The 21,770-nt window shown below is 38.0% G+C and overlaps 1 protein-coding gene across 4 annotated transcripts in view; it reads right to left on the bottom strand.

Moving 5' to 3' along the window:
* The window catches only part of LOC117224855 (uncharacterized), a 548,263-nt gene that overhangs the window by 95,547 nt on the left and 430,946 nt on the right, over positions 1 to 21,770 (bottom strand). For all 4 annotated transcript variants that reach the window (XM_033478031.2, XM_033478032.2, XM_076526011.1 and 1 more), the window contains 2 exons: positions 19,102 to 19,710; positions 16,511 to 17,424 (listed from right to left, as the gene is read on the bottom strand). In XM_033478031.2, coding sequence (XP_033333922.2) covers positions 16,511 to 17,424; positions 19,102 to 19,710 — 1,523 coding nt within the window. The remainder of the gene's footprint in view (positions 1 to 16,510; positions 17,425 to 19,101; positions 19,711 to 21,770) is intronic.

Below are 21,770 nucleotides of genomic sequence, written 5' to 3'. Positions count from 1 at the left end.
TATATACCGGGAATCTCTGAATAGCCGAATTCGCCGGCACGGCGTGTTGATTTTTTCGCGAATGGTAAAACAAACGGGATATGTTCGCTCGGCGACTCGGATTTTTGTAAGGGAACAGCGGCATTTTTTCGAACCGAGCTCCGTCGGATTTATAAATACCATTAGACAGCCGAATGGACATTCTCAAGCAACAGGAAAATATTGCCACTGATTTCGAAACCTTGTCGACCTTTTGATTTTTGCACGTTGCACTTTCCAGTGCGTCTTTTTCATTTATAGAGTACGCATTATGTCTGGGACCATTGTCTCTCGAAATAAATTTGGATGAAAAGCTTCGAAAAAACTGCTATCCTAATAACACGATTGCTTCGAACATTTTTCGGACACCCTCGACTATTCACAATCTCATTAACGTTTCAATTATTTACTCGGATTTGAAAATTAAGTTCCACGCTAATCTATTATATCTTTCTAATTAAGGTAATAGAAATATAAAATTAATATTATATAATATATGATTTATAAATGTCCAAAATAAATCTATAAATTTATAAATGTCTGAAATAGTGTCATAAACTTTTTTTGGAACAGTAATTGCATATGAAAATAGTATTACAAATATATTTAACTACGTAATATGTAACTGTTATTTGAAACAAAAATTTGATTTGCCAAATTCTGTATTACGTGAGAAGATAAAAATATTTATAGTTTACTTACTGCTTAAAAAAATTATTTTTTCCCTGCTGAAATAACATTCAAGCCCAATAAATTCCCGAAAACGAAAATCCCTCATTTCTATCAAAAAGTTAGATACTTCTCTCGAGAATGAAATTTCCGAGAAGTCAAAGCTGGCACAGAAAATCGTTCTCTAAATTCGAGTTCAGCCGATGGAAATTCGCGGAACCATTTCGTTCCGGCGCACAGTGCGGCGCTTATATGAGCATCCGAGACAAAAATCATAACAATTATCGACCGAAATACCTTAATAATTTGTCAAAGAAAATACAAAGATGCATGGGTCTGCATAAAACAATTATATGATTTCATAAAAAAATTTCTGTTTATTTTTTTATTGAATAAAATTTTATTTATTTACTTTTTTATTGAATAAATTACATTATTTCATAAAAAATTCTTGTTTATCTTTTTATTGAATTATTAAATCTCATGTTTCTTTAAGTGAATATCCGCGTACAAAGCTGTTGAAAAATGGCTACATATTTTGTTAAATAATTCTGCAGACCGCAACTTTTCGCTAAAAATATTATTATAGTATCAAAATGTACTATCCGACGAATACGTCGGAATAAGAATTCCGCGATATTTTGAGCCTTTCTGAGCGTTTTTCAAAAATACCTTATTTAAAGCGTACAAAAATAAATCGAGCTCAATTATTTCATTTCGTGAAATTGATAATGAAATTGCTGTAGATTAACTACAATCATGTAACTCCTGGTCATCATTTTCTATAAAGATTACATGGTAAAACTGCCTTCTGTTCATAAGACAATGTAAACAAACTGCGGCTGCAATTCTCCTAATCGGCGAAATCTCTTGAAATGAATTTCCTGCTGAAATTTTTGAACATTCTGTTGCCAAATACGATTATTTAGAGATTTTAACGCATCGTGCACATGGTTTTGAATACGTACGAAGCAGTGACTTTTCTGAATTTCGACCATTGACTGCCGTGCTGTGCGGCGACGCGAAAATAGGGAGCGAACGATGTTGCAACGCGATGCGTGAAAGTAAACGATGTCCGACCAAACACGTCTTTCACTACTAGCGTGAAAACGGTTTGGTTTTCGACGAACCGCGCGGCCGAAAACACCGGCGATCCCGCGGGAGCCGGGTCTTCATTTTTCAACGCGTCGAGGATGTCCGCGTTTGAATATCGAAAGCCCGTCCGGCCAAGCACGTTCGCTATCACTTGCACGCGTCGACCACTGGAAATATTCCGTCAGCTGTCAGTCAGCCGGGGCTCGCGCCGCTCGACGAGTTTCATCCCGCCGGCGCACCGGGCTTTTATGAAACGCGGCGGCGCCTCTTCATCAACGTCAGCAATCCTTCCAGATTAGAATCGGGGCCCTGGCGCCGGCAAATTAATCGACCGATACTGTACCGGTCGATCTTCTTTTTTTTTCACGCACCGACGCAACGCTGCGGTCGCGAAAATCGAACTTTGCAAATTCGCCACGTTGTGTACCACGCGATCAACGATTTTTACCGATTTTGTTGACTCCGTTGCTGGACGAGGACTTTCCGCACACGGGTAAGTTCATTAGTCGAATAATTCGAAAATTCTTTGTCCGAATAATGTTTAAGTCGAGTAATTTGAAAATACTTTATTCGAATAATTCGAAAAATTCTTTATTGGAATAATTTTAATTCCAATAATTCGGAAAATTCTTTATTCGAATAATTTGAATAATTCGAATAATACAAAGGATTCGAGTAATTCGAATAGTTCGAACAATTCAAGTAATTCGAATAATTTGTAAGAATAGCATGGAAGAAATGAATTGGTAATCTATGAAAAAACACTTTATATCTACCATTTTTATTCAAATCAATTATTTTCTGTATGAATTCCTATACGAGTAAATTCTTATTTGAATAAATTCTTTATTCTAATAATTTGAATAATTCGAATAATACAAAGGATTCGAGTAATTCGAATAGTTCGAGCAATTCGAGTAATTCAAATAGTTTGAATAATTCGAGTAATTCGAGTAATTTGAATAGTTCGATTAAATTGGAGTAATACGTATAGTTCGAATAATTCGAGTAATTCGAATGATTCAACTAATTCGAGTAATTCGAGTAATTCGAATAATTTGAAAGAATAGTATGGAAGAAATGAATTGGTAATCTATGAAAAGACACTTTATATTCTACCATTTTTATTCAAATGAATAATTTTCTGTATGAATTCCCATATGAGTAAATTCTTATTTGAATAAATTCTTTATTCTAATAATTTGAATAATTCGAATAATACAAAGGATTCGAGTAATTCGAATAGTTCGAGCAATTCGAGTAATTCGAATATTTCGAATAATTCGAGTAATTCGAATAGTTCGAATAATTCGAGTAATTCGAATAATTCGAGTGATTCGAATAATTCGAATAATTTGAAAGAATAGTATGGAAGAAATAAATTGGTAACCTATGAAAAAACACTTTATATTCCTACCATTTTCATTCACATCAATTATTTTCTGTGTAAATTTCTATACGAATAAATTCTTATTCAAATAATTCTTTATTCAATAATAATAACCTCGGTAGCATGTGTAGCGTATGAATGGAATAAGAATGGGAAAGTGAAGTGTATGCAACAACGATTGCCCGAAGAGAATTGAAAGAGAAAGTATGTTCGAGAATATAGTGAACCAACTAAGAGAGAAAAAGAGTGAAAGAGAGAAAGAGAGAGAGAGTGCAGTTTATTTTATTTCAACTGAGAGAAATGCAGTTTATATTATTATTCGTTCTTCTGTTGTTATTCTGTAAATGTGAACGACCAATGTGATCGAGCTCTCACCTGTAGCTCCTACATGTTCGAACACTTTTTTCCCGCGAGGTGTGCTTATTGTTTAAACTTTGCATTAGCGAGACCCGTAAACGCGGGATCCGCAAGAAGGAAATTCTTTGTTCGGCCGTAAGAAGCCGAGGGGGAATCGACTTATCCTTCCGCAGGCTGCTGGAAAATTTCTCGTAACCTTGTTTTCTCCGTTTAACGAGGCCGCCGCTACCTTAAACCTGCCCCGGGTTATTGTTCTCGAAGGATTTCAACATAAAGTGAGTCCGCCTCCTCGTTAATTTCCTCGGGAAACCAGCCACTTTCATCGATCCGACAATCTTCCACGACTCGATTTTTCCCTTCCAGCTACCGTTCTCTTTTGAATTCACTGCGGGCTCGCCGGGAAGCACGAACGCTGGCGCCGAAATTTATGCTTTCAATATGTGCGTGGCAGAAATTGAAAGCGCGGACAGGTGGACGACGTTGTATTAGAATTTTTGGTCTTCGTATTTCCAGCAGGGTAGCATGCCGAGCGCCTGAACCGGTCATTCGTAGAATTTTTTTATCCCGGTCGGAATAGAATTGTTAAAGAAACTGTCTTTTGGAGAAGTCAGTCGAAATGCGATTGTCGAAGATGTTATCTCTTAAAGAAGAGATTCGATGTACACGATTGCTAATGAATTTATCTCCTGAACAAATTATTCAATATAAGAAGTTATAACAAAAATTCAGAATAGGAATAGCATAGCTATTTGAATTCGAAATCCAGAACATGATTTCTGATCTACAGAATTTCTATTTTATACAGGGTGTTCCAGGTTTTAATGTTGAAACTTTGTTAGTGTATTCTATGGCACAAAGTAAGAAAAAAATGTCATGTAAACATAGGTCATATAGAGCTTTATTAAGAAGTTATAACAAAAATTCAGAATAGGAATAGTAATCAACTTGCTGTTACTGCGAGCATTGGCTTGAATAGATCAGCACATGCCGTGTGTTTATGTAAGCTGTGTTTATTAATACATTTCGAAATGTATTAATAACCGTTGTTGACAATACATGATTGACATCGATCGAAGATTTTTTTTTATTTTTTATTTTGTTTTCAGTTGATTACTATTCCTATTCTGAGTTTTTGTTATCACTTCTTGATAAAGCTCTATATGACCTATGTTTACATAAACATAAGTCAACATTAAAACTTGGGACACCCTGTATATGTGTTATACCTATATTGCCCAAAAACAGTCGTTTTGACTGCTTGGGAAATTTAAAATAATCAAATGACTCTTATTATTGAATTGAGTAAATTTCTTATATGATCAGCTCGGATTTGTACTGAAATAACATTTTTCATTTTTTTCGATTACCGTTATATGTTAACATACAAGGACATGATAAATTGTCGATTTGGGCGTACACTAGATAAGTTGCAGTTGCTCAATAAGCTAAAGTAGTACTTGTTATTCCTATCTTAAATTTTGTTTATTGTTAATATTTACTAATAACCTGTTATATAAATGTGTAAATAATATAACAAAATATTAAAAATTAATTATAAACAAATTTCTTTACACATTAGTTATTCTTTCACAATGCAGTCATTTTTACTGTTTTTGGGCAATATAGGTATATACTAAGTTTCGGTCTTTCTAGTGTTAAAAAGTCGATTTTTCAAACTGATTTTCCACCGCTAGGTGTGTGAGCAAAACTCGGCCTGTGTGACCCGCGCAAAACGTGTGAAACGAGCGTTCGGAATTCCAGCAGCCACCCCCATTTTCGGAGAAACTGTGCGATCGAATGAGAGCGGCGGGGACCTCGGGGAAACGCCGGGAAATGAAATTACAAGGCAATCGACGGGGGTGGCGAAGAAGCCGCGAAGCATCGCGCGGTTCCCTCCGCCCCTTTCCGCCGCGTTCCTGCTTGACGCCCGCCGAACAAGAGGACTCCTTGTATCCGCAGCAATCCATCGATCGGCCGGTGTTCTTTCTCGTGCCACCCATCATCGCCTAGGAGACCCGGGGCTCCGATCTCGAGTGGTTCTCGTCGGCCGAGGAACGCCGCGACGACGACGCGACTGCAAGTGGAACGAACGAAAGTGCTGGGGAAAGGGGCAGAAGGCTGTCTCGATGCGCGACAATGAGCCGATAGGGTGAGAGTTGTTCCGCTCCGGGGCGAACGGCTGTTCGAAGCCCGCCCTTAGACCCTGCGACCCTTTTCACGTGTCGCGATACTTCCTCGTTGCCGATTCTTCCGTTAAACCGGACTCGGGTTTACCGAGCTGTGGCCGATTGGAGATTATCGAAAATTGTAGTGATCTTTCTTTTTCCTTTTTCTAATTTCTTTTTGAGGTTAGGTTGCACCCGAGGGTCATTAGTAGACGTCGTATTAGTAGAAATGATCGTATTAGGCGAAATAAAAATTGACTAAGTTCATTTTCTGAAACATGAATTAGATGAAAATGTCTTCCTTCTTTTAACCCTTTCGCTACGGCGGTTCAGTCCGCCGTAGCGCCCCTCCTGAACGGAACCACCCGCCGAAATTGTGCACATTGCGCGTGGATAGTGTATTTGGGAAGAAAAGGGATTTTTCTTTAAAACAATACAGTTATAATTTCTGCATAAGGTATAAAGTTATTTAATAGGTAAAAAAAGTTTCATTAACAATGGAAAAAGTGAAGAAATAATATATAATATACAGTAATAAAATAAAACATAATATTCATAATACAAAACATAATACATAATAATTAGTCCTAAAGTTAGTACTTTCGATTTTCTATCCCTTTATGACATGTAACACAATAATAATGGGAAATGCAGGTAGAACAAATATAACTTGAATGGTGTGTCGTTTATTTCGGACTGTCGTTTGTTTGTTTCGTCAAAAGATTCACGCAATACCAGCATGTCGGATATATCCGGCGTTCGTCCCCAGAGGGCGATCATGTGGATGTCGGATATATCCGGCGTTCGGCTCCGCGAGTGTTCATATGAATGACGGATATATCCGTCGTTCGGAGCGAAAGGGTTAACCTTTTGAGCTCTGAATACTCCTGGCCGAAACGGTTCGTAGGGACGGAGCGCGGCTATCGCTGACCATCGCTAGGGGCGGAATACTTTTTTGCCGCACCGAAGTGACTATTCAAGGCGCAAACAGTAATAAATTATAGTGATTCTTTTGCAGAAGGTTAAATAATTAATCTTCTGATTCAATGTCCGATGATAGTGATTCACTATATTCTATTTCACTGTCGTCCCTTGTGAAATATTCCTCAAGATTTGACATTTTGTAGGGTGTCACGAATATAAAAAAAATCGAACAAGTTATATTCCGCACTATCGTTGTTGACGCGAGCGAGACCGTGAGTCGTCTTGAGTGCTTTGAGTCGCGAAAAGGTGACAGTGCAGGTAATTATTTTGAAATCTAATTGGTTAGAGAGTGGGACATATAAAATGGGATTTCCGTTTCGGAAATTCCCGGAGATTTCTATGACCCTAATATTGCCCAACCGCTACCTAAGGAAGGCAAATTAGTAACGAGTGCCCCTGTATTAATTTTACACGAAAATAACTGCATATTGATTGAAAAAATCGCCAAACGCATATATGCGCCCTTAGTCCAGGCCGATGACTTAGAGAAAACACATAAATGCGGCCTTAGGCTACACGGATGACTTTCGACAAACGCATATATGCGTCCATAGAGCTCTAAGGGTTAATGATAGTAAGAAGTTGAAAATATAAATATTTAAAAATTCTTCTAATGGCATTACTGTTTTGCATTTGATCCAGCTGTTTTTGCCATAAGTGCATAAAATTCGGAGTCTAGTCAATAGCAATCGTACAAGTACAGTGGTTACGTACATAGTAATTTGATACTATATTTGTTGATGTATATTAATAGATTTAAGAAATTGTAATAGTTTATTGTATAAGTTGATGGAGGTGGTTTTTATTTGACTTTCTTTTGACAGTTTTTGACAGCGGTTTCCTGGCTGATGGTTTCCTTATTTCACACTTTTCTTCCTTTTTTCTTAGGTACTTAGATGCTTTTTCTTTTTATACTTTTTTTTCGTTTCGCTTGAATTATGTTCATAATACTCTGTTCTTCCATTTCTTTTTCTAATTTCTATCCATTCTGCTCGAAAGAATTATAGCACAGACAAATGTTCAACCAAAATTGGCGACGATAACTCCGCGAAAAATTATCACTCTTTTTTTTAAATTAAAGCCTGAAACTTCTACTTTAAGACGCTTAATACGAATTATTCAAGTGTCTCGTTTCAAATGCATCACCCTATATACAGCAAGAAGCAACAGTATCCCCACACCTAAATTACTCGAATTTATTTGTAAATGCTAGAGGGACCAATTCACTGTACAAAATTACTAAAATACTTTGTCCTTAATTTTACCGTTGCTCGGAATAAAGAAATGTACAAAAACTTTCGTTTCTTCACTTCTTTTTATCTGAGCCTGTAATGAAAATGTAATCGATGTTTTGAACGTTCTGTTGCCAAATACGATTATTGGGACATTTTAACACATAGTACACATACTTTAGAGCAGAGATACGAAGCAGTCACTTTTCATATTTTTGTCCATCGACGGCCGCAAAAACGACGCGTCGTTCCAAAAATGAGCGGCGTCGAAGTGTCGCGAGTAGGATGTCCCGCGGCGTGCGAAATTATGAATCGCCCTGGGAGGGTAAACATCTCGAAAAGTTTTCAAGCCGGAGTGCCGCGAAAGAAACAGGGGACCGAAGAAACAACACGAAGAAAGCGAAGAACGCGGCGAAGAAAGCGAAGAACGCGGCGAAGAAAGCGAAGAACAGGCGAAGAAGAAGAGGCCGCGAAAAATGCCGGTATCAAGGCGAGGGAAACAAAAAGCGAGAGGACGGGGAAGAGAGCTCGAGAGCCGAAGGGAGGTTGTCGAAAGGAGGTTTCGGGGTAAACAGAAGGGGCGGCAGCTCCCCGAGACGGGTCCACTCCTACAAAAACCCAGCCCGCGTCCTCCTTAATTTCTCGCCACGGCCCTCCCCGGCCACCCTTGAAACACACCCTTTAAAAACCGCGGCCGGCCACCCTCGTTTTCTTCCGCCGCATATTGTTCCGCCACTTTCCCGGCTTTTTCGCCGTGCGGAGACTTTATGCAGCCACGATTCAACCCCCACTTGACAGCCGCCCATTGTTACACCGCTCTTGTTGCCGCGTTTCGTGCGGGGGTGCGGCCTGGTTCGTGCTTTGAATATCGAATTCCGGTCTTTTCGTTCACGGGGCCACCGCCGAGGAACACCCCGCCGATGCACTGGGTGTCCCTGCAGTCTTATCTCCGTAAATGAGTTCGTTTTTCAAAATAATTAGAAAGCTGTCAGCTGAACGAATTTTTTCGGGGGTGCTTTTCGAGAGCTGCGAATGAAACGATTTCTAGATATGAGCCGTTTATTTTGAAAGTGGCATAAGTCACTTTGTTTTTAAGTCGATATATTTAAAGGAATGCGTTTTAATACGTTTAAAAATATGGATGCTAGCTTTTGAGAAGATTTACTTGTATTTGTTATCTTAGGATACTGATATTTCTCTCAGTATAAATAATTTCGCATAAACATGAAAAAAATCACCACTTTTCATTACGGTGAAGTGACTTATGGCACTTTCAAAATAAACGGCTCATATGCTTCAATTTTTTAAATGAACTGAAATTTTATGGCTAGACCTAGTTCAGGTCTTAAAATATAAAATCATAATGTATGCAATATTATTATAATTTTGATGGTTCGATTTTACAACGGTTACAAGATGTTAAATTCACCCTCTCAAAACAATTACAGCTTAGAACAATTGTGGTTTAAAATTGGTCAATTTTGACTGACGATAACTCCGCGAAAGATCATCGTAGGAAGATGATTTTTTTTTAAATTAAAGGGGAAGGATCCAATTTCGTTCGGCTGCAAATGGTATCTCCGAAAAATTTTTTACAAAATCCGGGAATTGCATCAAACTTGGCAATTTTCAATACGACAAACTTGGCAACAAGTATGGCAAACATGGCGTTACATTGAAATAGTTACAATGGCGAGGGTGCGTCGAACTTAAAAGCCAGAAATACTATCTTTAAGTAGATGTTCCAAGCTTTAATTTAAAATAAGAATCATTATCCTACGATGATTTTTCGCGGAGTTATCGTCAGTCAAAGTTAGCCAATTTTTATCCAAAACTTTTCTATGCTACAATTTTTTTGGGGCAGTGATAACTCGTGAAAAAATATGAGACAACTTTCAGATTGTGTAATCAACTCAGTATAGGTGCAAAGTCTATTGAAAATTGGAGGAGGCAATATTTGTGCTCGGGATCTATCGTAGAAGCTGATTTGTTTCCGCCAGTAATACCGTTTCGATATTATCGCACACTTTCAACTTCTTTCTGGAGCACCCAGTGTGCAAACTTTTTAGTAACAGTCCTCGCGAGATCTCTACGATCTGGAGTTCCCAAGGACGGACAGCTTGCCAGGGAATTGAAAATTTTTCGGTAGCCATCCTTGGATATGAAAACCTCGTTCTGTAAATGAATCTTGGCAGCGCGTGAACTGCTCGAAATTCGTTTCGTGTTGGTGCGACTTGTCTCGAACATGTTCACAGCTTCTTCACAAAGCGTGCTTTTTAATCAACTTCCTCTACATGCCAAGTTCATTTAACGTGTTCTTCAAGAATGAAGGACGATCGACTTTTCTAAACAATTTATTTGCTATAATAAGCAAACTATAGATTTTATGCATCTAATGCAGAAATTTAAAACGTGAAAGATACGAAATGTCGAAATGAAATCTACAAATCAAAATAAAACAGAGAAAATTTCTTGATATTTATGAAATCTTCAGAGTAAGGGATGAAATCTAAACATTACAGTTTACAAATTACGCCACACTGAATGCATTATGTCAAAATATTACAATTAACAAATAGTAATTACAAAATACTAAAATAGTGGTCACTAATGATTGATACGAGGAATTTTATTAGGATGCTTGAAATCGAAAAAATTGACGTACCATCCGCTATGATCGCTTCTATCTTTCTAGTTTTCGTTTCATCTTAAATTATAGGAATAACGAATACAATTTTATTCGTAGAATTTAGTTTCTTCGAATAAAACTTTATTTGAAATAGGGAGAACTTATTCGAATAACATTATTCGAAGAATTTCGAAATATTATTTGAATCGTTATTCGAAATATTATTTGAATCATTATTCGAAATATTATTTGAATCATTATTCGAAATATTATTTGAATAAAACTTTATTTGAAATATTATTCGAAAAATTCATTCGAATAAAACTTTTTATTTGAAATACTCTCTCTCTCTCTCTCTCTCTCTCTCTCTCTTTCTCTATTCGAAGAACTTATTCAAATAAAATTATTCGTAGAATGTATTCGAATCATTATTCGAAATATTATTCGAATAAAATTTTATTTGAAATACTATTCGAAAAACTTATTCAAATAAAATTATTCGTAGAATGTATACGAATCATTATTCGAAATATATATATTGTTCGAATAAAATTTTATTTGAAATACTATTCGAAAAACTTATTCAAATAAAATTATTCGTAGAATGTATACGAATCATTATTCGAAATATATATATTGTTCGAATAAAATTTTATTTGAAATACTATTCGAAGAACTTATTCAAATAAAGTTATTCGTAGAATGTATTCGAATCATTATTCGAAATATTGTTCGAATAAAACTTCATTTCAAATATTATTCGACAAATTCATTCGAATAAAACTTTATTTGAAATACTCGAATTCGAAGAACTTATTCAAATAAAATTATTTGTAGAATGTATTTGGATAATTATTCGAAATATTATTCGAAGAATTTATTTGAATCATGATTCGAATAATATTTTATTCGGAATATTATTCGGAGAATTTATTCGAATAATACCTTATTCGAAATATATCATTCCAAGAACTTCACGATTCGAATAAAACTCTATTCGAAAGATAAATCGAATACATTGTGTTCGCGTTGAATGTTATTCGAATAATGGCCACCAATTTCGAGCGCCGTGTCGCTGTCTTTTCTCAGTGCAGAACATCCGAGCACATTGTTAGAGTCAGGAAGTGAATTAAAAAGTTTACCCAGCCCTCTCGCATGACAGAGGAGGAAGACATTCGCCGTTGGGAACGTGGCTGGGGAGGAAAAAGCTCGTGTTTACCCTGCGTGGTTGGAACGCGGGCAGGGGATGATGTCGGTGCGCTCGCCGCTCCCCCATTTGCATAAACGCTCTGGTTTGGTCCGCGTGTGCGCCGCCATTGGCTGTGTTGGGTGATCTGCTTTCCAACGTTTGTTTTCACGAAGGAGCGAGAGCAGCACAGCGCGCCGCGCTGGGAAATCGAGAGCCCGGGCGAATTGTTCGCAGCCACAGCGATCATTTCCGAACGTTCTCGAGATAAGTCGTACGCAGCTCGCGTAAAAATCTCGTCATTTCGCGGCGGAAGTTCCGATCGAGCCGAGAAGCGGCCTCGAAACTGGGTTAAGAATATTCTCCCTGCAAATGTAATCAAGATTTCCCACCAGAGAACTCGTTAACGCGGCGGGATTATTAATTTCTGCTCCTCTTTCAATTTATTTTATTTAAATTGTCTGCACGGGAAAAGGTTCTAAATAAAATACGCATTTTTGCCATGTTTGCGAATGTATGCCAATACAGCTTTTCAAGTGAAATGGGAATTTTTTCATTTTTTTTTTCTGTCTGGAGGATTATTTTTGCGAATATAAACATAATTGCACTGAATTATTAACAGATTTTTAATTTATTTCGAATTGGCCAATATCACTGTCCGTAAATATTTTGAGTGAACGTATGTTTCAAATGAAACACGAATTTTTGCCATTTTTGTCAGTCGAATTGCTTTCATGAATATTCACGTGGATGATAATGAATGATTAATAGATTCTTCTGCCTCTGTGAATTTATCCCGAGGTTTTCAATATCGTCTATTTTGAATTTTCCATATGGACGAAGCTTTAGATGAAAAACGATTTTTTGCCATTTTTGTTTGGAGTATTATTTTCACGGATACATGTACATATACGTATACCCGTGGATGAGAATGAATGCGTTATGATACTTCGAATAACCATGGAAAAATACAGTTTATCGAGCTTCACCTTGTTTAGACAAATGGAGTGCCATTAAACGAAATGTTACCGTGAAACTGCGAGAAATACGGCCGGCTGAAATTTCTCCGTATATTTCAAAGCTGAGTACTAAACCATCATCGAACTAATTATTCCATCGAATTGCTAGCTGTGCGATGGAATGCACTAAAGAGATCTATATATACGCGAGAAGAGACCAGCGATGGGCACTATTGACACACACACACACACACACACACAAAATATTATTAAAATAATGATTCAAATGAAATTTTTTTTTATTTGTTACTTGGTCTATTACTGTATTTGAAATAATGTTATTTGTGCACCGATATATTTGACAAATAGATTATTTTAAAATAATTTACTCTCCAAATAATTAGCAATATTAAGCAATATAAGCAATGCAAGATAACAAATAACAATTTTTACTGATAATTATATTCATTATTGTTAGTTTTAACATCATTGTATTATCTATATATACACGAGAAGAGATCAGCGATGGGCACTATTGAAACACACACACACACACACACACACACACACACACACACACAAAATATTATTAAAATAATGATTCAAATGAAATTTTTATTCTATTTGTTAGCTGGTCTATCACTGTATTTGAAATAATGTTATTTGTGCACCGATATATTTGACAAATGGATTATTTTCAAATAATTTACTCTCCAAATAATTAGCAATATTAAGCAATATAATAATAAGCAATATAAGTAATGCAAAATAACAAATAACAATTTTTAGTGATAATTATATTCATTATTGTTAGTTTTAACATCATTGTATTATCTATATATACGCGAGAAGAGACCAGCGATGGGCACTATTGAAACCAAATATTATTCAAACAATTATACAAATGAAATTTCTATTCTATTTGTTACTTGGTCTATCACTGTATTTGAAATAATGTTATTTGTGCACCGATATATTTGACAAATAGATTATTTTCAAATAATTTACTCTCCAAATAATTAGCAATATTAAACAATATAATAATAAGCAATATAAGCAATGCAAAATAACAAATAGCAATTTTTAGTGATAATTATATTCATTATTGTTAGTTTTAACACCATTATACTATTGCATTATTATTATATCGATAGTGTCTAAACTTACTGTAAACATTTTATTTATTTATTGTGATGGTTCATTCAGGTCTAGGTGTAAATGTAAACAAAACTGAAACACTCCAATTACGTCAAAGAAATTTATCACTATTAAATGAAAATAAATATTACATGGAAATGGAAAACAAATTTATCATTATTAAATTAATTTCTTTATCAACTTTATACTATGCTTTCAAATTATATAAACCAAAATTAAAAAAAAAAACAGAATTGTAAAAAGAATTAACAGGAACTTAATCAAAAAAAGATTAATTGAACAATGATAAATAATACATTTTCTATTTTTAACACTGCCACAAAAATATATTCATTAAATTGGATTCTCTTCAATTTTACCTCTAAATTAAACTTCATTTAAGATTTAATTTTAGAATTTTAAAGAAATGATTATAATTGTAGTTATAAAAAATATAACATTTAATATTAATAGATATAATAATAATCAATGTATACGTCTAATTTCTACGGTAAAAGTGTAATTAATTGTAGTATCAATTACGAACGTTAATGAAGTAGTTGCAAGAAGAATATACGCTTGAAATTCCTTGAAATATTTTCTTGCCCGGCATATCGCGTGAGATTCTCCGTAAAAACAGAGCCCGATCGTGTTCAGTCTAGTGTTTCCCAGCAGAACAAACTTTTTTAATCCACTTTCCGACATTAGCCGAGGTCCACGCAGTCGGTCCAGGGGCTTAACGAGCATTTCCCTTCCCTTAAAAACTTTCCCGGCTCTGTAATGTTATTGCTATCGCGTGCGAGCTTCGCTTCGAACGATTCCTAATTCCTACCTAATTTTTCGGCGGTTACAATGTGGAAGCACGGGGGAATGTTCCGGTCGCAGCAATTTTATCGACCGTGCGGTCGCGGTAGTGAACATGTCAGGGGGTGAGAGAACTCCACGCGAGAAAAGTAATAACGACGCGTATCGGGGAAAGTTTTTCGGTCTCTGACAGTCCCGCGTGTCTCGGCGGATTGAAGGTAGACCGGATGCGCGTGAAAATGAGTTTTTAGTTGGGAGGCCGTGCGAAAGGAGACTCCGCGGTCGCGGTGTAAAGTCGTTCACCCCACGACCGGGACCTTTCATCCCTCCGTTCCTGAACTCTTTAATTCGCGAGGCGCGCGCAAATTCAGACGACGAGAAGAAGCCGCGCGAAAATTATTCAAACGTTTCTGCTTCTAACTAGGAACAAATTGTACCGAGCCTTCTTTACGAGGCGCTTCGAAACCAGCAGTTATTGCTCTGAAATTCGATGCTCGTACAGGGTGCGTCGTTCGACGCATCAACCCTCTGCTGTGTTTACAGTTGCAATGATCAAAGCTTTTCTGATTGTAGGGATTTCTTATAAGTAACACAAAATGCATAGAGCAGTGGCAAATGCATAGGGCAGTTGCAAATGCATAGCGCAAAATGCATAAATGCATAGGGCAGTGGCCAGTTAAATTTTTTTCGAAATTAAACAAAATAAAAGAAGAAGGAAAAGGTAATATGTCTTATTCGATAAATGCAAAGTTAATTATTAGATTGCGGATTTTATGCATTTATAGTAAAAATGAATAAATGATTTACAGAACAGGAAAAGCTCCAGAAGAATGTCAGATTATGCTCCTATTGTTTTTAATTTATTCAAGCTATTAAGATAACAGATAAATTTTTATATGATCATTGTTAATCGCAACTGACGCAAAAGGCTGTGGATCTTTATGAAAAATAAATATCTTTTGCGTCTGTCGCAATTAACAAGAATTATATAAAAATTTATTTATCTTTCGTTATCTCAATAGCTACAATAAATTAAAAACAATAGAAGAATAACCATGAAATTCTTCTTTATGTAAAGTAAAAATTGTCTAGTTTAACAAATAAAAGATTTTGTGTTTTTTTTACGTATTTTACACGATTACGGTATTAATAATCAGTATTAAAGTTATATTGCATAATATTACAGTATGAATTCAGTATTAAGTTAAATTGTTTAAATGTTTTCACTGTTTCGAATTTCATGTATTATTCATTTTTGCCATAAATGCATAAAATCCCCAATCTAGCTATAACAGAAAAATAGACATTTGTTCTAATTTAACCCTTAGCCGTACCATTTTCTTCGCAGTTGCGATGATTAGAACTAGTTCGATTGAAAATAATAATAATATAAATCACAAGTTTCGGCTGAATTTGAAGCTAAATCGTATGTTCCGACTAAATTTAATGCTGAATCCTATGTTTGGGCTAAAGTTGAAACTAAATCCTATGTTTCGACTGAATTTGAATCTAAATCATGTGTTTTGTTCGAATTTGAATCTGATTCGCGTGATTCCGTTATTTATATTAATCATTATTTCTTCGAATAAGAAGAAAATTGATATTTATTACGTCCGTGCACCTTACTTAAATGCGATTTAACTTCAACAGAATTCGATTTCGACTTGCAAGAACGCATACAACTGGAACAACAAAAAGAAAGAAATACCAGAAATTTCCATCACAAATTAGACTTTCGGCTAAGTACCCAAATCTCGAAAGTTCCTGTAAAATTGAACTGCCTGTACTAATCGAGCTAATTGAACTAATTGTACCGGACATTGTGCTCGACGACAGTTCGCAAATCATCGACCCACCCCTCACCGAGAAAAAGAATCTCTCTCACCTGTCGTGCGCAGCTTCCTCCAGGCAAGTGATGACCAGCTCGAAGTCATTCAGCTTTTTCTTCCCTAGAACGCTCTTCAGATGTCCGGCCAGCCTCTGCGCCTCGTCGGCCGGGAACTCTTGGCCAAGCAGAGATGTGATCCTGACGAGCTTGACGCTCTCGTTCCCGGCCAGAGCCTCGAAGAAGTCGTCGAGATACCTGGGGTCGGATCCTCTTTCCACTTGGAAGACCACCTCGAGCGCCTCCAAAGTGCAAGCAGGACTTTCGAGGATCCTGGCCCAGCCCTCCAGCTCGAGGGGTGAAGTGTGAACGAGGGGAGCGGGAGGTCTTTCGTTGGGGGCCGGTCCGAAGCCTGGACCAGCTCCTACCAGCCTGCAGACGGCGCTGATGTTGCCGTCGGAGGCTCCGGCAGCTTTCAGCAGAGAGAAGACAGCCCTCGGAGGGACCTCCAGCGGGCAGAGCTGGTTCAAGATCAAGTGGGTCTTGGGCCCCAGGAGGCCCGCCAGGTGACTGATGATGCCGGTCGGCAGACCCTCCAGCTCTCTTCGCAAGATGTTAGCGTACTGAGCCACCGAGGTCAAGTAATAGGCGGCCAGAAACTCTGCCACTGCCATGTGAACCGGCGAATAAAGGTCCGGCTTGCGTCTCTGGCCGAAGGTCAGGCCCTTGGTCAAGAATCCCAGCCTGGTGACCTCGATGCCACCGCCCCGGGCTCTCAGCTCGGCCTCCGTGTAGCAACATCTGCCTTCTCGCAACGCCGCCAATGACAGCTTGCCGAAGTCCTCCAGCCTCTTCCTGCAGTGGCCCGGGATCTCCTCGTTGTAGGGCACCGGCGGGTCCAAGCTCCGTTTTACGATGCACTTCACGGCCGCCTGCACCAACGCACTCGTCTCCGACGGCAAGCTACCGGAGTCCTGGAACAGAATCGGCCGGCGAGTGAGAAAGACGGCGCCGTCGTTCGGAGCGCGCAGACCTTTTTATTGCGGCTACGGCTGCTTTTTATGGGGAACTTGGTCAACCGGGGTTCACTGACCGCACTTGGAAAATCACCGATGAAGCGGCGAGAAGGTTTATCGCTTCGTTAACTCCAGGTTGAACCTAGTTCGCGGGATGGAGCCTGGTTCTGGGGAACTCAAAGGGCTGCTGATTTAGGGGAACGTTGGGGATTTCGGAGCATCTTGGAATTGGACTCGTTGGGAACACTTGGAGGATGTGATTGAGTGCGTTGCTCTTTATTGCCTGAGAATCTTTTACATGCACGGGGTGTAAGGTAATTATTTGTCAATTATTTGTGTATCCCAATTGCTGGTTCGACACCTTTCGGATTCGCAGAGATTTGATTCAGAAAGTCGTTGCAAAAATTGACTTTGAGCATGATTTTCAAAGTCGTAATTTTGTTTAATCTCTGCATCGTATAATACTCGTTAGGAGGAAAAATGGGAGGGTGTGTCCCAAAATTATGGTACTTCCGGAAAATGAGGGATTCCTGACAGCATTCGAAGTAACTTTTTCCTTTACAAATATTTTCTCCGAGGCATCGTTCACGAGTTATTAATAAAAAAACACTGACCAATGAGAGGCGAGCTGGCCAACGGCGGCTAAACCAACGAACGGACGAAGCTCAGTTCCGCTCATTGACTCGGCCGCCTCGCGGTAGCCGATCTCGCCTCTTATTGGTCACTGTTTTTCGTTAATAACTCGTAAACGAAGCCTCGAATTGCAATTTAGCTGAGGAAAAAGTTACTTCAAATGACATCAAGAACCCTTTATTAGGAAGGACCGCAATTTTTGGACACCCTGAACAATCTCAAAGGTATCATTGGATCAGAACTGACCCGTTCTCTTGGCAATTAATGTTAAAGCTTAAGTAGGATTTAAAGTTATGTTTTTTTCTGTGTTCTATGTATTCTACACTCTCTCTCGACTTTTGCTATGATCGACAGCAAATTAATTCCATAAATTGTGTATTAGTCAAAATAGTGTTAAATCAACTAGAAAAAAATTCCTAATAAAATGCTCCAATGAAGTTAAAGAACATCTTTCAAAAATTTTCTATGTGATCATTTCTCGACTGTTGTTACAGTGAACATAAAAATAATTCAGTAAATTGTATAATACAAAAAATGTCGGTAAAAGTATTATTAAATCATCTAGAAACTGCAGCATCCAATATTCCTAATAAAATGCTCCAAAAGGATTAAAGGACGCCGTTTAATGATTTTTAATAAAAATGATTTCCTACGATCTCTATTTTCTGTCTGATCAGTTCTCGGCTGTTGCTATAGTAATCGCACAATTAATTCGGTAAATTGTGTTACAAAAATACAAAAAGATAGATAAAAACAATGTTAAATCACCTTAAAAATTGCAAATTCTCCGGGTTAATTGTGAGAAACGTAAGTTCGATGAAAATGTCGTTCCCCATTTAATAATTGTAACAAGTTGAAGGTAATGTAATAATATCCCTAAACTCTTGCAACGTGTTCACAGATTTGTGTTTTACAAATTAATGTCGTAAATGCATCAAATCCGTGGTCTTCGGCAACCTTTAGGCCCCAACTTTATTGCACCGAATAAATTTCCAGAAATACCTGATAAAGGCAGCAGAGCATGATCCATCCGAGCGGGTGTTGGCCAAGCTGTTTGACAGTCTGCGGCTGCACGTTCAGCGCCTCGAGGAACTCGCAAGCCTTCTCAGCGATGTCGTTGTGGATGAAATAAGCGACGCACAGCCTCTCAACGTGCGGCCACTCCAGTCCAGCCAGATGGATCCTCCTCTGGACGAGAGGAGACAAGGCGGCCGCGTTGCTGGGCGAACAGGTGACCAAGATCCTGGCGTCGGGGAACAACCGGCCTTCGAGGAGGTCCACCGCGTCTCCCAAGGCTGCTCTGCCGCCCACGCACTCGTCGTACCCGTCCAGAATGAACTGGACCCGATCCTCCATCAGGTGCAACGTGCGCCACACCTGAGCGACCGCGTCCCCTAAGGCTGCCGTCCTTGGGAACAGTTCGCGGGACAGGTAAGTCAGCACCGGGCTTCCTCGCAGCTCTCGCAGGGGAATTATGAACGCCAGGGCTGGACCATCCCCCTGGATCGCCCATTGGTGCAGCAATCGCAGGCACAGGGTTGTCCGGCCGCTTCCCGGGCCACCTTCGATTGCTACGCGCCGGGGAGCTTCGGACACCGTGCCGTCGCTCAGCTGTGAACAGGAGAGACAATTTCGATTAGGGTGTCTTTGCGCTTCTTTTAACGAGGTTAACACTAAACCTGCCGCGGTCAAAGTGACCGCTTTCTTATTTTGCAATTCTGCAAAGTTCCGAGACTCTTTCGTGGAAAACGCTTGAATAAGTTAGTAAAGTAAGAATCATTCAAAGAGCATAAAGCCAACACTCGAGAAAATTAGAATTGAACACTTTGTCGCGTCTCCTTGACATCTCCGCCTACGAAACAATTCTGCGGGGTACGCTTTTCTGGTAACCGAAAGTGTAAACAGGTTTACTGTAAATGCCTCGTTGCATATAGTTTAGAATGCGATTTGAAATGGTGTTAACACTATGTCGTTCGCAGATCTTAGATATGATTCTTTTGTTTGACGCCGGCATAATAGCTTGGAAATGTTAGATTTAAACAAAAATCTCGAAGATGGCGGCAATATAAATTCCTAAAATTAAGATATGTCATCCAAGAATTTTCGTACTTAATTCTTAGTTAAATAAGAACAATGCTATAGCTAGTTTGCTGCCTTTTAACACCCAAGAAATATAGTTCAAATGTTATTTCAGTTTTTGCATGGCACCAGCGTGGTGCCACCGGACGGCATAGTGTTAATAGTTACAAAAGAAAAAGAAAGTGACATGTTCGGTACAACAAATTAGACAACAAATTAGCTTTAACACTAAACCTGCCGCGGTCAAAGTGACCGCTTTCTTATTTTGCAATTCTGCAAAGTTCCGAGACTCTTTCGTGGAAAACGCTTGAATAAGTTAGTAAAGTAAGAATCATTCAAAGAGCATAAAGCCAACACTCGAGAAAATTAGAATTGAACACTTTGTCGCGTCTCCTTGACATCTCCGCCTACGAAACAATTCTGCGGGGTACGCTTTTCTGGTAACCGAAAGTGTAAACAGGTTTACTGTAAATGCCTCGTTGCATATAGTTTAGAATGCGATTTGAAATGGTGTTAACACTATGTCGTTCGCAGATCTTAGATATGATTCTTTTGTTTGACGCCGGCATAATAGCTTGGAAATGTTAGATTTAAACAAAAATCTCGAAGATGGCGGCAATATAAATTCCTAAAATTAAGATATGTCATCCAAGAATTTTCGTACTTAATTCTTAGTTAAATAAGAACAATGCTATAGCTAGTTTGCTGCCTTTTAACACCCAAGAAATATAGTTCAAATGTTATTTCAGTTTTTGCATGGCACCAGCGTGGTGCCACCGGACGGCATAGTGTTAATAGTTACAAAAGAAAAAGAAAGTGACATGTTCGGTACAACAAATTAGACAACAAATTAGCTTTAACACTAAACCTGCCGCGGTCAAAGTGACCGCTTTCTTATTTTGCAATTCTGCAAAGTTCCGAGACTCTTTCGTGGAAAACGCTTGAATAAGTTATATTATCGGAGCAAGTTTTATAATAAAAACTTTACAAATCCCAAATAAATTCGGTCTTCTCACTTTTGTGAAGCAGTACATGCCAGTTAGTATTACTGCTTGGTAGGTTTAGTGTTAAACATTTTTTTTCTATAAGCAATACAGGTCTCCTTGATCGTTTATTTAGCAGTGTATATTTTTTATTCGATATTTTATTTATCCATCGAATATATACCGGAAGTTATCCATTAGTTATACAATTACAAAAAAAAGAAAAGGTTTAGAATGATTTGATATAGAATTAACACTAAATCTACCGCGGTCAAAGTGGCTGTTTTCTTATTTTGCAATTTTGCAAAGTTCCGGGACTCTTTCGTGGAAAACGCTTGAATAAGTTATATTATTGGAGCAAGTTTTATGATAAAAACTTCACACAAATTCCAAATAAATTCGGTCTTCTCACTTTCGTGAAGCAGTTCATGCCAGTTAGTATTACTGCTTGGTAGGTTTAGTGTTGAAATCGGTTCCCGATTTCTAGAACGCGAGATTATTTAGAATGTTTAGAATGGTTATACGGTGGTCTCTTGAGTTTGGGAAATTATTGTAGGGATTTGAGTGTGCAAATAATTTTGAAAAAATCTTCTGACATAGTTTCAAGTG

Source organism: Megalopta genalis, chromosome 13 (assembly GCF_051020955.1).
Source record: "Megalopta genalis isolate 19385.01 chromosome 13, iyMegGena1_principal, whole genome shotgun sequence".
Taxonomy (NCBI): domain Eukaryota; kingdom Metazoa; phylum Arthropoda; class Insecta; order Hymenoptera; family Halictidae; genus Megalopta; species Megalopta genalis.
The sequence above is the reverse complement of the archived record's forward strand: the minus strand, read 5'-3'. Positions and strand labels throughout refer to the sequence as shown.